General features: G+C 36.7%; 1 protein-coding gene across 3 annotated transcripts in view; it reads right to left on the bottom strand.

Moving 5' to 3' along the window:
* Positions 1 to 15,959, bottom strand: part of rtn3 (reticulon 3) — a 35,414-nt gene that overhangs the window by 2,233 nt on the left and 17,222 nt on the right. For 2 of the 3 annotated variants that reach the window (XM_065269882.2, XM_065269883.2), the window contains 5 exons: positions 3,507 to 3,714; positions 2,376 to 2,514; positions 1,897 to 1,966; positions 1,428 to 1,474; positions 91 to 149 (listed from right to left, as the gene is read on the bottom strand). In XM_065269882.2, coding sequence (XP_065125954.1) covers positions 91 to 149; positions 1,428 to 1,474; positions 1,897 to 1,966; positions 2,376 to 2,514; positions 3,507 to 3,714 — 523 coding nt within the window. Of the gene's footprint in view, positions 1 to 90; positions 150 to 1,427; positions 1,475 to 1,896; positions 1,967 to 2,375; positions 2,515 to 3,506; positions 3,715 to 8,237; positions 11,202 to 15,959 lie in introns of all 3 variants that reach the window. The other variant, XM_065269881.2, reaches the window with a different exon arrangement.

Below are 15,959 nucleotides of genomic sequence, written 5' to 3'. Positions count from 1 at the left end.
AGGTGGCAATATTGCTCCAATCAGGAAGACTATTTGGCAGCCATTTCTGATACCCTTTATTGCAAAAAAGGATGTGACATTCCAACTTACTTTGCAATTGTATTATTGACTTGAGTGCGCACAATGTTAATGTAATGATCAATCTGGGTCTGTGGAGAGATAAAAAGGAGGCTGTAAGGAAAAACTCAAAATATCACATTTTAAAGAAAGAAAGAAAGAAAGTGATGCACACCTATGCAAGTATTGACAGTTTTTCACAAATTTGCTGTGAGTGAATACCAGAGCCAAGGTTTTGAGAATTTGTTTTAGGATGATACAGTTTGGTTGGTAGCTAAGCCAAAGTCTCTTTATTCTCTATTTTATTATTTGTTGAAATATGGCCCAGGGGCTAAGGGTTTATCATATTGCCAAATTAGCCCTGTCAAGCACCACTTAACACTATATAGTACATAACAACTGCATACATTCAGAAATTATGCATTATACAAATGAATAAAAAAGTGCCTTGACTTCTTGTAATCTTCTTACTGTGAAGATGTTTTAAACTGGGAAATTGCAGTTTTGAAGCCGTTGCCCCATATAACTGTAGAGACAGTTCTATGGTACCATTATGAATACAACCATATATAAGAAGCTCTTCATCATTTTCACTATTACTGCTTAATTTGGTAAAGTTCAGAAGAAAAGATTGCATCAGCTATTAACTATTGCTGTGTTATATAAGAATTTATGTTCTAACAAATGCTTAAATAGTAAGATCCTGACAAGTCTTGAGAAAGGGCTTATGTAAGACCCCTCTGTGGTAATAATCATACATACTCATAATCACTGTTCATTTAGTGAGGCATCTGTTCTGAAATGTTTACTGCGCTTGTGCATGTGTAATTTTTCAGAAAAGCTAAATTACTAAAGGGATATAACTATAAAAACTCTCAAAAAGGTAGGATATTAGCTTACACGAACTACAAACGCAGCATAATAATAAGGACCTCAACTGGTTACTTACTTTGTAAATGCAACTAGAACAGCATATTTATACAGTTAATGACATGTGAACAATTACAAGCGTTTCAAGGAAATATGCAATATTAGTAAATGCAATTAAAATCTGCACGAATAAATTATCATAAAGTTATTGTTATCGTCCGGTGGTGTGGACGCTAATATAGTTATCGTTAGAGTTAACATTATAATGTAAATAGCCCTTAACGTTTATCAAAAGGCACTTCACAATTTGCATACAGTAAACTGTATGTCCTTTGCTGAAGCTTTCACGATCTAAAGATCAGAATAAAACTACTAATACCAAACAAATGATCTGGTTTTAATTGTTAAGACATAAAAACACAATATACAAGACGTTGTATATTGTTACAAATAAAAATACAGAATAATTTTTTACTGCATAATGGTGCTGAGGATCTAACCTTGTTTTTCTCATAGATGGGTGGTACACTAAAGAGTAGGATGTCCGCTGGGGGAAAAAAAGAGTATAGAAGCATATGATGATCATTATGGTCACAAATACTGAAATAATACTCAATACAAATATTTTTATTTATACCTGAACTACCTGAACAAATTTTTAAAGGGACAGTTTATCCAATAATAAAAAAATCTGTAAATTTCAGAAATTGTCTTTACTAGCTTTATAGGCCTTAAAAGTGTTTGTGGCATTGCTGACTTTGGGAGGGGCTGTTATCAGGGAATTCCATCAAAAATATCTTAACTTGGGTTTCAAAGATGAACAAAGGTCTTAAGAGTGTGGAACGACTTGAGGGAGAAGCAATTTATATAAAAGAAATGTATTATTGGGTGACTATCCCTTTTACTTTATTTTTTTAATAATTTAAATCTAGGTGTATCAAATCTAGGCTGAGTCATCATTACGCTTACCAAGGATGAGGAGGGTGATGCCATTGAAAACGGCTCCAACATATGTGAGCACCCACATAACCACTGCCAGCTGAAATCAAAAAGTGGAACATAAGACATTTGATGTTAAACGACCACAAAGGAGAACCGGCTTTAAAAAAATATAGATTTAGAAGTAATATTTAAAGATTATTAAATGTTTTTTTAAGAATGTTGAAAAAAGTGATGTTGTTTATATGCAATTATTATTGTAAAATGTTTAAAAACATGATTCAAAAAAGCCAGAGCATGACAAAAATGTTACAACGCATTCCATCAGAACCTGTTGTTTTAATGAGCACTAACTCTATCAACTCTATTATGCACACAATTGAATACAAATCTTATGTAAGAAATGTTATAGGGGAAAAAAACAGCAGAGTGCCTGCCCCTTAAAAATCACTATCCCAACGACACCCATATTAAACCTTAATCGTCACATTTGCAGGACCATAACAGACCTTAAGGGAATCCACCAGATCCTCCACAAGAAAGAGGCGGCTCATCTTCTTGAGCACACAGTTGACGTGGGTCAGACATTGGTCCACGTGCTTGCGGAACGTCTCGGGGGGCAAGGTAACATCTTTTTCCATCAAAGCCCTGTCAAAGGCACATGGATCAGCCCAATTAGGCCTGACACTGCATACTTTAACAACACTGAACAGAACTGTAAACCAATTACTACTTGAAGTATGACATGTTAAGTGTTTTTCTAACAGCCTGAAATTACACTAACTAGAGAATAACATTGTATTACCACAGTGTGTGTCAATAAAACATGATGCATCTCTTCTGTACTGTACTTTTGTTTTATTTAAAGGGTGACAGCCAAGACAAGTTTTTTAAAGGGTCAATGACGTGACGTTAATTATTTTGTTTCCGTATGGTTCAATTAAATGTAAAGGGGTTAAAAATTTCAAAATAAATTAGCAGATTTTTCTGGTTTTATTTCATTTAAAAATAATATTTGGGGTTTAATTGCAAAAAGCTCAATGTGGTGTAACCGGTCTGGGTCAATTGTTGTAACTAGTATTTATTTTAAATGATAATATAAATGTATTCATAAAAAATGTGGAATAAAATTAAATCATCTAGTTTAGTGCAATATGATTTTTTTCATACATTTTTACATCATTTGTCAAAGATTATTTGGAAATCAGAGATGTTTTCAGCATATGTCCAGACAAATATTACAAAAACACATTAAAATGTACATTTAAAAATAACTAATAAAATTATATTTTAAAATTATTATTATTTGGATGATTATGCTTACATGCCATCAAGGTGGATACATTTTTTTAATATTTCTCATTCTTTGGCACAATTGGCGGTTACACCATTTTACATTTTCAGTCTTAACTTTCATAAAAATTGTGCCAATGTATTTTTTTATAACATAAAATCAACATAAACACACTATGTGCATTGAAATATACCTGATGCATGCTTTTAAAACAATATTTTTTTTACAGATTTTTGAATTCCTCATCTTGCCAAATCGTTTTTGTCAGGGACCCATCAATAGCAAGAAAACTTTGTGAGTTGTGTAAATAAAGACAATTACTTGTTTAAATAGAAAGGACTCTTACTTGAAGGGGTGTCCTTCGTTAGACTTCTGGACAGCCTGGATGACAGACTTGTAGATGCGGAAAGAGATGGTGACGCAGAGCAGGGCCAAAAGCAGGTAGGAGACGACGCTGATCACACTAAACGCTGCCAGAGAAAGCAGCAAGAGCAGCGACACACCGAACACCACACCTGACTTCTTAGGGTCCCGCCAATGCACCAGGTCACACACTGCATAACAGAAAAAGTGTGTGAAAACCCTGAGAAGCGCTGATCAAAATAAAACTTTTTACTATAAAATTTATTATTAAATTGGTTATGTTCTAATCCAAAGTTTTTAAAGGGCCGCTAACCTATGTGTTTTCAGCATTATAAAAAAAGTCTTTGGTATCCCCAGAATGTGTCTGTAACGTTTCAGCTCAAAATATATCACAGATCTTTTATTATACGATGTTGAACATGGCAATTTGTGGCTGCAATGAAAAACGTGTGTTTTTTGTGTGTGTCTCTTTAAATGCAAAGAAAGCTTCTGTTTCCCTCCTCGTATGCAAAGTAGGGGTAGAGCGCTTACACATGTGCTTTGGACTACATCGAAATGTGTCTCTGGCAAAAGGTTGAAATAAATACAAACTCATAAGCCGTCTGTGAACGGTTATGGTTGGGGCTTAATCAATGTGACATCACATTGGTAGGGGTTCCCCAACAGCCTGTTTTGTGTGACTGTTCCGTTTAAAGGAGATTATACAAAGAATAGATGGATTTGTATAATAATAGCATGTTTCTGCACACACACTGGTGACTCATTTTCAGCTCGAAACACATTTAAGTTGGGGGGCTTTAAGGTTTTATTGGGGTTACTTGACATAGTGTTTAGTCATATATAAAAGAGCTCATATTTCCATACTGCTGTCGTTACATGAGAGTAGCATGAAAGGAACCTTTTCAGAACGGTTTATGTAAGAGGCAGCCTCCACGTGTGGTGATGCCTTAGGAGGATTCAGCTCTGCACATTTCCACATATCAGAAAAAGTACACACTTTCGAAAATGGGGAACGGTGGCAATCAAAACATCTTACATCGCACTTGATGTACAATTCAGAATTTTGCAACCCAGCATTTTTTTTTTAGACAAAAAGTCTTCTTCCTGTACAAGGAATTCAAGTGTGGTGATGGTAACACAAGACCTTCCACATGCCATCTCTGACTGGTAACGCAGCCAACACAGGTTTGCCTCCCTCAGTCACCTCATAGACAGGGGTCTTGTACTCTTAAGTGACACTGCCTGACCATATATTTCTTGAATTAATAATTGCTTAAAAAAAATGATTTGGGGAAAAATCTGCCAACTAAGCAGAATTGTTTTAATGGGCTTTGCTTTCCAACAGCAGCTGGTGACATCATTGCTTGTAGTTAGGGACAGCATAAATCTGACACACTTAACTGAATATCGACATTGCAAAATCTAAATTAGCTTTTGTTCCGAATAAATTGGCGGTAATGTTCTGTTCAGAAGGATGATCTCCATTTGGATGGTACTTTGCAACTCTTATGTATGTAACTCAATGTTTATCATGAAATCCAGAAAGACCGAGACAATTAGTGCAGTTAGGGGTTGCCATAATAGTACAACAAAATAGGTACAAATGAAGTAAATCTCTACAAAACATTTGTTTTTAACCATAATCTACGCAAAAGAGCTGATGTGGTGGATGTGGCGCATACGCAGCCATGATCTTTATCCACACATCCATTCAGTAAAATCTTTCATAGAAACTGCCAGTAAACAGATACAATAATTGTTTAAAAACAACTAATATTATGCTGATAAAAATATGCTGACTCACTACAACATTTTATTACAAAAATGCGATTCCAGTACAGAATATATATACAACATAAACTGCTTAGTTAATGTTAACAACAGTTCTTATTCTAATATGTTTGAGCATACTTTTGTTTTAAAGGGCCGCTAACCTATGTGTTTTAGCAAATATAAAAAAAGTCTCTGGTATCCCCAGAGCGTGTCGGAAGTGATAATATTTAGTCGAAGATCAGCGCTCTTGGATGTAAACTTAAGTGCACAATGTGTGAATGATTGTGCATCGATTAAGGGTGTCATGATTTCGATTTTAAATCAAAATCGATCAAAATTAAGGTCACAACCTCGAACTACGAATAAAAAAATTGAATCGTCGACGCTGCAATGCACCTATGTCATGTTCGGTCGGCTTGCCAAGCGGAAAAAAAACAAACTAAATCAGAGCACGCGTGCGTGCACAGCAGAGCATCGTCTGTGCCAGGACCTAAATATGAATAAAAAACAAGTAATCGTTTCATGACACCAAATACTGCGGGTTTAATTAATTTTTGAACACAGATAGGCTTACATCAGAGCCAGGGAATCTCTGTCAGAGATGTAGCCCAGATAGGGCAGTGATCTCCTACTCTCCACTCCACTCCTACTCGAGCGATATTGCTTAATTATACATGCTCCCGAGTCCCACTACACTGTTTTCTACCAGCTGGCTATTAAAACGGATGTCTCACACAAAGAAGGGAAATACGTCACATCACTAACCAATGAAAACAAGGTGGATGCAGACTAATTGCAGTTGAAAACCATAATAGGCCCCTTTGAAGTTTTTTTTCCTCAACCTCACAATTTGAGACCACATTTGTACAAATAGAACACCCATATACAAGGCTTGTTTTGAAAAACCACTAACCCTTAGTAAGGGAAATGGTTATAGTGATACTTGCCTTGGCAAACAGCATTTAAGGGAATACATATAAGATACATACACTCCAGTTAAACATTAGCACAAGATAATAGAAAGTAAAAAAATCTAAAGTATGCAGTCAACGTGAAATGACCAAAAGTAAGACAAAACATGTGTGGCAAATGATTTAAAGCCTGATAAAAGCACAATTGTTTTTTGTCCCCACTGCTTGGGCCAGCAATAAGTGCATGTGAGGGGTTTCCATCCTGCCCACTGCAGGGGTCTGAGTACCTACTTGCATGCTGACTAGCAGCCACAAGGTGGCAGCTTAAGCTGACAGCACTTGTTCATTATCATCCCTTGCTCTCTGCCTTTAGTGGACCCAGTTACAACAGTATGTCCCAGTGGCTGCTGAGCCGCAGTGGCCTCCTTTTAGTGTTCGCACCACTGAGCTCTTAAAGGAACACGGCTTCATCCATGCGTTTCTGCATGACCATGTAAGACGCTGCGTGTCTGAATAATCTAAGGTCCTGAATAAATCACCCATTTATGTATGAGTATTTAAAAGAAAACATGTATGTTCATTTGTATGATTAAGAAATAAACATTTTCATGCAATGAACATCCAATGAGGTCAGTTATTTATAGACTATTGGCCATATTTATGCATTTAAGACAGTTTCAGTGTGCCTAAAATGTTTGTCTTTAATACATCCAGGGGCAGTTTCCCGTACAGGGATTAGCTTAAGACAGGACTAGGCCTTAGTTAAATTAGGAAATATAACTACTTTTAACAACATGCCTTACTAAACATATTACTGGCATGCATTTTGAGGCTAAACAAAGGGCACTGATGTATTTTAAGACATGTCAGTGCAAGTTGTTTTCAGTTTGGACAGCTCTTAGATTTATTTTAGTCTAGGACTTATCCTTGTCCAGGAAACGGTCACAAAAACTTTTATATTTAAAAAGATTTTCAGAATTAAAGTATTTAAATCCCTAATGATAAAAAACCTACTCCTGCTACAGTTTACAACTACTACATATTATTTGTAGCCATATTCACAAAATTTTACAAGTAGCTCCAAGTAGCTCCCAACTTGCGGATTTAAAAGATCTTATAAAAATAATGGACATGTCAGTCCTGATTTTTTGCTTTAAGATTATATTAAAAAGCATTTTAGTGCTTTTTTAGGAAATACAGATTTCAGTGTTGCACTTCCTTCTTTCAATGATGTAAAAATCATCATTTTGCATCATTGAAAGAAGGAAGTACAATATCTTTGTTGATGGGGTGAGACCACAAACACCCCGTTTCTTGGTCAAATAGGCACCAAATTCTAAATGTATGTTACATTTCGACTACAAATATGACACACTTTCAATAAAGATTAAGGTTTCTATGGGTGAAATGCTCCTTTAACTAAAAGTAAGGGAATGAATATGTTCCTGATACGTTTAATAACATCTTTGTTAGACTACAACTATAATGGCAAAAGTTTACAGAAGACATCTATTTAAACATCTAAGCATTGCTATTTTAATATACACTTTTTAAGAGTTGTAAAATCATACTCATCATAGCCAGATATTAATAAAAATGTAAACTGTTCAGACAAGCCAAGAGTTAATAATAGAGTGAATAATCTTCATAAAATGTAGGACAAATGTTTATCAAAAGTCTAACAAACTTAGATTTTTTTTCTGAATGAACATACATTTACATATGTTCATGCTAAAAAAGTATATTTGGTTATGAAGAATTTTATTTTTTAGATACATAAAAAAAACTTTTGTGAGTGCAGAAAGCGAATGTGGTGTCCTTGAGCAAGGCACCTTTTATCACTGTAGCACAGTCTACTGTAACTTAGGTTAACACTGACAACTTGTTTAGTTAACAAAGTCTAATCATTGAACAAAGCATACTACTGAATATATTAATGCGGAGTTAAAGTAAAAGAGGTAAGTAAGGTCTGGTGTGTATCCTTTGTGTGCAAGGTTAGCAAGCTTCTTGCCTAGAAAAAGAAGAGTTACCTGTTAGGTGGGTTAGTATTACTGTCAAGACGTGCTCCGCAAGGTGGTATGCTTCTGCTACCAAAATGTCAATTGCCTCCACCTCCTTGGGAAGTAAGGAATCAGACGCATACTCATTTGGAAGAGTTTCAAGTGGTGATGATGACGTGATTGAATGCTCAGGATTGGAATGCATTGGAAGAACGACTTTACTGGGCATCATGTCAGTATTCACTGTGGAATGATTTTCATCTCTCTGTTCCTGGCTGCTTCCAAGCTTTTTCAAAGTAGAAATTGTAAGGCTCTCCTGCTCAAAGTCCATGATCATTGCCGGGGAGGAGTGTGTGGTTGTAGAAACATCAGATATTGCATTTTGGTCTATAGTTACATGTCCTGGACTGTGGCTCTTGGAATCCACATCCTCCTTTGACTTAAGACACTCCCTCATAAACTCCACAAAACTATCTGTTGCTGAACATTCAGGTTCAACATTCTCTGTATCACTTGTGGTCTCTGGAGAATCCAATCTATCTAAAACATCTTTGGGGGTCACAACTTCAGGTTTAGAGTTAGTTATTGCAGCATCTATGACATCACTTGTCACAGGACAAGAAATAACCTCATCGATTTGGCCAGACTGCTCATTGTGGAAAGAGGGAAACAGTGTAGGTGTGTTCTCCTGAACAGGGAGTTGTTGGTCATCAGACTGGATTGGCAACTCCTCCTGCAAGAGCAGAGTTTCACTGCTTTTCTCTGCTGACATCTGTTCTTGTAAATCAACAGTAGGCAGTTTGCTTAGAGTGACAACATTCTCAAAGTGGTCAGGAATATTAGATGAGGGGTCAGATAGAGAGGGCACAGGTACTGGGTCACAGTCCAGATTGGGTTCATTGGGTGTCTCATCATAATCTTCAGAAATATTTTCCTCAAATGATTCTTGAACAAGGGTACTGATGTTTGGATTATCTGCAAGACAGCTGGACTGTGCAGTTTCCTCCCTTTTACTCTCTAAATAAACTGAATTCAGCTGATCTTTTAAAGCAAGTTCCTCACTAGCATAATGATCCAAGTAAGTCTCTACTTCACTGGGCTCATTTAGGGGGGAACTGTAATGAAGGGGATCATCAGAAAATATTTCTGCAGATTTTTCAGGCTCTTTGTCAAAAAATGACTCCATAGGGCCCTCATTGGACACAGAATTCTGTGACTTCGGAAGCTGAACCTCAGAGTCACTCAAATTCAGACCACCAGAGTCAGAAGACTGAAGGCAAATGCTAGTTTCGTGATCATCTTTAATCTTCAAACATTTAGAAGAATATTCTGCATCCGAAAGGGTCATCGAAGACATTTTTTCATAATCATCTTCAATCATCATATGCTTGGAAGAATATTCTGCATCCGAGTCAGTCATAGCAGAAATTTTTTCATGATCATCTTCAATCATCATATGCTTGGAAGAATATTCTGCATCTGTGTCAGTCATAGAATAAATTTTTTCATGATCATCTTTAATCATTATATGCTTGGAAGAATATTCTGCATCCGAGTCAGTCGTAGAATAATTTTTTTCATGATCATCTTCAATCATCATATGCTTGGAAGAATATTCTGTATCCGAGTCAGTTTTAGTAGAAATTTTTTCATGATCATCTTCAATCATCATATGCTTAGAAGAATATTCTGCATCCGAGTCCGTCATAAAAGACATTTTTGGGTCAGTTTCTACAGATGTGTGTTCTGGGACATCTGGACATTTGTAATGCTGGGTAGTTGACTCTTGGCCCTCACCTTGCATACTCTTATAGTTAAGTTCCTCCTCCTTTATTTCTAACTCGTGCTGTTCTTCTTCTTCTTCATCATAATCATCACTGAGAACCTGTTCCTCTGTCTCAATTACATTAATAATCGGAACCTGAATAGTTTTTTCCTGATTTGGGATTGTAGTCACCTTCGTATGTAGTTCAGTTTCAAGGCAACTGTTTCCTATAGTTGGGATGCTCCCAGCTTCCTCAATCACTGTATCATCTGACTCCCCAGAGCTGTCTACCTCTAAGATTTCAGCAGGCTCCAAGTTTCCCTTTGAAGTACTGATATGTTGCACAGAACTAGTGTCTGTCTGTCGAGTAGCAGGAGGTGATGGAGACTCAGATTCTACAGGAGGTGCAGGGGAGGCATTAAGCCCTTCATTTTCAAGGTATATTTGATAATATTGAGTCTCCACATTTGGTTTCTCTTGACTCTCCCACATATAAGCTGTAGGTAAAAAGCTTAGGTCAAATTCAGATTCTTCTTCAACACTCTCATGTTCTGGTTGTTTTTTGTCATTTATTTCAGCCACATTGGTAGGACGGTCCATGAACTGATCAGGGACTACTGCAAAAGTTTCAGGATCTTCAGGTTTCTCAACTTTGCTTGGTTTCAGCACTTTGTATGGACTCTCCAGTACCAAGGGAGAGTCCTTTCCCTCTTCAAGATCAGAATTTCCAGCACTGAAATCTGGTGCTGGAGGCAAGTGTGCTTTCATCCAGTCAACAGTGTCCTCAAAGTCATTTCCACACTTTACCTCAACAAGCACCTCAAAAGGTGATTCTGGTGAATCCTGCTCAGTTGACGATGTCTTTTTTTGAAAGGACAAACGGGAGGAAATTCCATGTGATACAGTATCAGACTTCTCATAGTGCCGATCTTTAAAATGTGAAAACCCACCATTATTCCTATCAATATCTTTCTGCTTGGCAGCTAGAGCTTCAAGTGCTTTGATTCTCTCAGACACTGGGGATGTCTTTATAGGTGACGAGTCCTGATTTTGAGATCCAAAAGATTCAAGTTGTTCTTTTTTCTCTTTAAAAGTATGACCTATGTCACCTTCAGGTGGTCCTGAAGATTGATAAGCAACTGGAGAAAAGAAACTTTGCGGAGGAGAAAAGTGAAGAGAGGTGGCCAAATTCTCTGCAGACTTGTCAGAGCCCAGTACCACTTTTATTTCTGCACCCATCATGCAGCAGGAGAGAGGAGGAAAATGATGGTTGGAAATCAAGATAAAGGCACACTCTACCTTAACTCAGATATGCTAAAGCAGGGAACCATATTTGAAGTTTTAAGAAAAATTAAGATTTAATAAAATTTCAAAGCCAATGGTCCCAAAAACTTTAGCAATCATTGCTACTTAAGTACTTTATGGAGCATTCCCAAGATGCTTAGCCGCTTGCATCAATTTAATTGAAGCTTAAGCATTCATGCATGCACAGCACAGGCTAAATACTAATGGATGGAGTTCAATGCCTGCATGCCAGATTGAAAATGTGCTGATACCACAGAAGAATCTTAATGACACACAAGTAAAAGATGATTTCTTAATGTATCATTCCTATAGAGCAAATTCATTGTTGTACAAAACAGATGACTTGGGATTTTTTTTTTTCAAAAAACAAACAAAAACAGACAAACAAACAAAACCACTCAATACCCTTAACAAAACTACAAAAAAAGCCATTTTTGAAGCCGTTTTAAACATTGTTATTATAACTTAAAAAAGATAGCAACAATAATATTGTATTTTCTTTTCACAAAAATTGGCAAATCTTTGTTGCATTAGTTCAAATTTTTTTACTTTTCATGTTTTGTGTCATCTTTTCCAAAATAATTCCAAAGATATTAAAGATATATCTTAATAGAGGGCTCCAGTCCAGACTGCGATCATAATGGTAGCATATATAATTATTTAATCGATGCATTGCAATGTTGACGTGAATGATACTGTTATTGCTTTATTATCATATTTGAAAACATTGCTTTTAAGATTTTACGATTTTAACGTTTGTCTTTTAGACTGTAATTTCAGTATCATTGTGCTCTTTATCTCTCTTCCTGTGCCCCCCCCCTCACTCTATCCTAGTATAGATGAGCTGAGTTAATGCGCCTCTTCATATACAGTGTTTCTGAACTTAAACCACTGTTTAAAGTTGATGTTAAGGTCGTTAAAGCTACAGCCTGCTGCATCACATCAAGGATAACTAATAGGCTGTGACGTCACTAGGTCCATTTTAGGCAGCACCCCAACATTTTTGCCCAGCCGCCTAAAAAACTGTGCCTTATTCCACAATCTGTACACAAATTTTTGATCTCTTTAGTCAACTTTAAATCTCATGAAATGGCAACAGGTTTCGATTCTGTGTCGGGTTTTTTATTCTGCGTTATTTAACTCACTTTCAAGTTAATTTGGATTCTGCCGCAACAGTACAGAGCCGAGTGAATATTAAAGTACAAGATGTGTACATTAACTGATAGATGACATCTGCATCTGTGTAGTTCATGAAAATAAAATATTATATAAAGTATTATATAATGCTGCTTATATAATTTGATGCGGGGGCAATACAGGAAGCTTTCTCATCCACTGCTAAAAATGTTTACCAAAAACTATATCATGTTTGGTTATGAATTTTTTTTTTTTTTTTTTTTTTTTTTGAGTACATAAACAACATATTAAAACAGTGGAATACTGCAATAAGTTTAGTATAAAATTCCATTTCAATTTTTTTTAATTACACCCTAATTGGGGCTATTAATGTGCTATTCTTCCCGTCCATCCCAAACAGATCAATTTGGTCTTGCAGCCTTCACTCTTAAAATGGTTGTGTTAAAAACAACACACCAGTGTTATTTTGGGGATAACATACTTCATGCATTGTCCCAGAATCCACACATCTCTGTGTTATTATTGAAACAACAAATTTGTGTTACTGTTAACACAACTTGTGTTTTATTTTAATACAAAATGAAACATAATGTGTTAAAATTACAAATAATGTGTTTAAAGGATAACAAAAAACTTGTAAAAAATTAACACATCCTATCTTAGAGTGTAGGATAAACTTTAACAATGATTTGGTACAAATATCATGTAATTTAATGTTGACCTATTTGAATGGCGCTCTGTGAGGATTATGAGCAGCATTCAGAGTCACCCAATGTGCCGCCACTTTTTCAGTTTATAGTTAAAAAATTAAAACATTTTGCCAACATGAGGTCAGTTTTTACATCAGCGTTAAACTGGGGTATACAAGATTAACCTCCTAAGCCCCGAGCTTTGGTTTGGCTTGCATTTTAGATTTCTTCCAGCTATTTGGGGTTAGAAAGAACCAATAAATATAATAACCAAAATATTTTTCCTTGAACATGAAGCAGTGTAATTAACCTGTTGTACACAAAATTGGACACAGTTATACAGAATTAAGGTATTATGGTGCAAACAACAAAAAAATGTGATGTCCTTGCATGGATTAAAGTGAAAAAAATTCTTCTGACTGAAATTTTTTTCAGGCCAAGTCATATTTCTTTAACCAAAACTTAATGTAGGCGAGACCAATAGCATTTTAAGAGTGTATTTTTTGCCATTAATTCCATTATAAAGTCGCCTGTGGCATATATAGGTGGCTGTAGTTTGCATGGCATTTAAGATGAAGGCGAAACAGCTAAATAACTCACTATATAAAAAGAAAACATGAATATCACCACCTTTAATGAATCTTTTATTAATTATTTATTAATTGTAAATGTATTTATTTTAGCATTTACTAATAATTTTTTTAATCAAAGTTGAAACTGTTATCATTAGTGAATGCACCATGAACTACCATCAATTACTGTAATGACATAAACAAGAATTAATAAATGCTTATATATTCTATATTTTTCATTGTTTTTTCAAGTTATATAATGCATTTACTAATGTGAACAAATACAACTTTTTCATATCATATTATTCAGTACACATAAACGAATAATCCAGGGTCTGTTCTGTTCACACAACAGCTTACAGTAACGTTATGTATGAATATAAACCCTGAACGTGTAACTCGAGTTAAACTAGTGTACAATTCGCACAGGATGCCTGTAACCATAGTGACAGTTGTTAATTGATGACTGTACCTTTATCAACAAATTATTATGTTACAATAGAGGCAGCGCTGATGTGCTATTTTATGGGCAATGGTTCTGCTGTTTACTTTCTCCTAAGACCTAAATGGTTGTGTTTATATGAGGATACTTGCAAAGACGGCATTTTTGACGCATATTTGTATTTAAGCCCAATAAAGTGGCAAAATACTCACAAGCTCAATGAGAAGCGAATGTGCGGCTTACGTGTTCAGCTCTGACACAGAAACAGCGAACGCATTTAACGTTAAGGGGCCAGTCACACCAATAGCGTTTATGGCAGTTGCCGGCGCCTTTTTTGAATGATATTCTATGGGCAGGGCGCGTTTGCGCGCTGTTTATGCGCGCCGAGCGCCTTGCGGTTTTTTGCCGCCTGCCGCGCACGCGTTTTTGAAGGAGCGCTGAGAGCGGAGAAGCGCCCGACGTCATTCGTGTCTTTCCATTGTCCAATCGAATGAGGGGAGAGGCGGGCCTTACGTTGTGGTGAGGGAAGTTTACAGTTGCTTTGAAGAACCGGACTCCACTCGCTCACTCTCTCCTGCGTGTTTGTGCACCTCTCATCCTCAAACAAGGTCAGAGCAAGCGTCCTCTTTTTAAAGTTTCTGCTGATATGACAGTTAACAGCAAAAGAGCGCTCACGCTTCAATATTTGATTGACAAGACAGCTGAGTCGGTGGTTGTTTAGCAATATGAAAAGCCGCGTCGCACTGCTCTTTTTTAAAAAAGGCAGTGCGTCGCGCCATGCGTTTGCAAGCGTTTAAAGCGCTTTTGGTGTGACTGCAGCCTAACACTGTTGTTTGTGTTTGTATGGCTTAATTAGCCTGACGTTGCCATACTCAATTCTAGTCAGAATTTGAGTCTGATACCGCTCCATTGAGCTATAATTATGAGGCGTGTCTCAACCGAAAAATGCCTCTGCACTCAATTGGATAGACCTATGACCAATCAGAGCAACGGAGTATGTTGAAATTACGTCTTTTGCAGCCTGACCGAACTGCTAGTTATTTCGCTACAATGACACTAACATTGTGATTATACTAAGTCTGAGTTAGCGAACGTACATCAACACCTACTATGTTTACAACATTTCGTTTATATCACAACATTAAGTATTTACCAAGTCATACAGTAAGACTATCTCTTACCATTTGTACGTTAGGTGAACTTCATCCATGACGATACCCATTACATTGGCTTGAAAATATTGGAGCCTAGCAAGTCCCTCCACTTATTCAGCAACCACGATTCCGGGCTTCCGAAAAGAAGCTGGCGACGACCGCTAATTATATCCATCTTGTCATGCACGCCGAGTTGCATCGCTGTGATACCAATTTCTTGAGGATTCTAAAAGAGGATTCTCTGTTCCTCTTTTAAAATCAATGCTCTGTCGATATCTTTTAGAACAGACTCAATGTCAGAATCCACACATCTGAATTCTACAGCGCCAGCCATTTCGTTAAACAGATTAAACACACGCGCTCTTTGGTGACGTGATTCATTGCGTTACTGTTGATCATCTGTCCATCATCGTATAAAGCCCGCCCTGACATTTTGATTGGTTCAACCAGCTTTGGGTCTAGCATAGTAGCTCCTCAACGAAGAAACTCCAGACCGATCTTCCCGTTCTCAAAATGTTGTGGGCGGGGCTAAGATCGGCTGGCACCCAGGCTATGGCTTAATATCACTTGTTTATAAACTGCGGCGCTTAAATATATGTACAAATGTTACGTTTTTTGAGACCACACGCAAATGAAACTGCAAGAACCGACAGGTGGATGACATCAAAGTGCCGCGAGACCATTTCGG

Source organism: Paramisgurnus dabryanus, chromosome 2 (assembly GCF_030506205.2).
Source record: "Paramisgurnus dabryanus chromosome 2, PD_genome_1.1, whole genome shotgun sequence".
NCBI classification, from domain to species: domain Eukaryota; kingdom Metazoa; phylum Chordata; class Actinopteri; order Cypriniformes; family Cobitidae; genus Paramisgurnus; species Paramisgurnus dabryanus.
The sequence above is the reverse complement of the archived record's forward strand: the minus strand, read 5'-3'. Positions and strand labels throughout refer to the sequence as shown.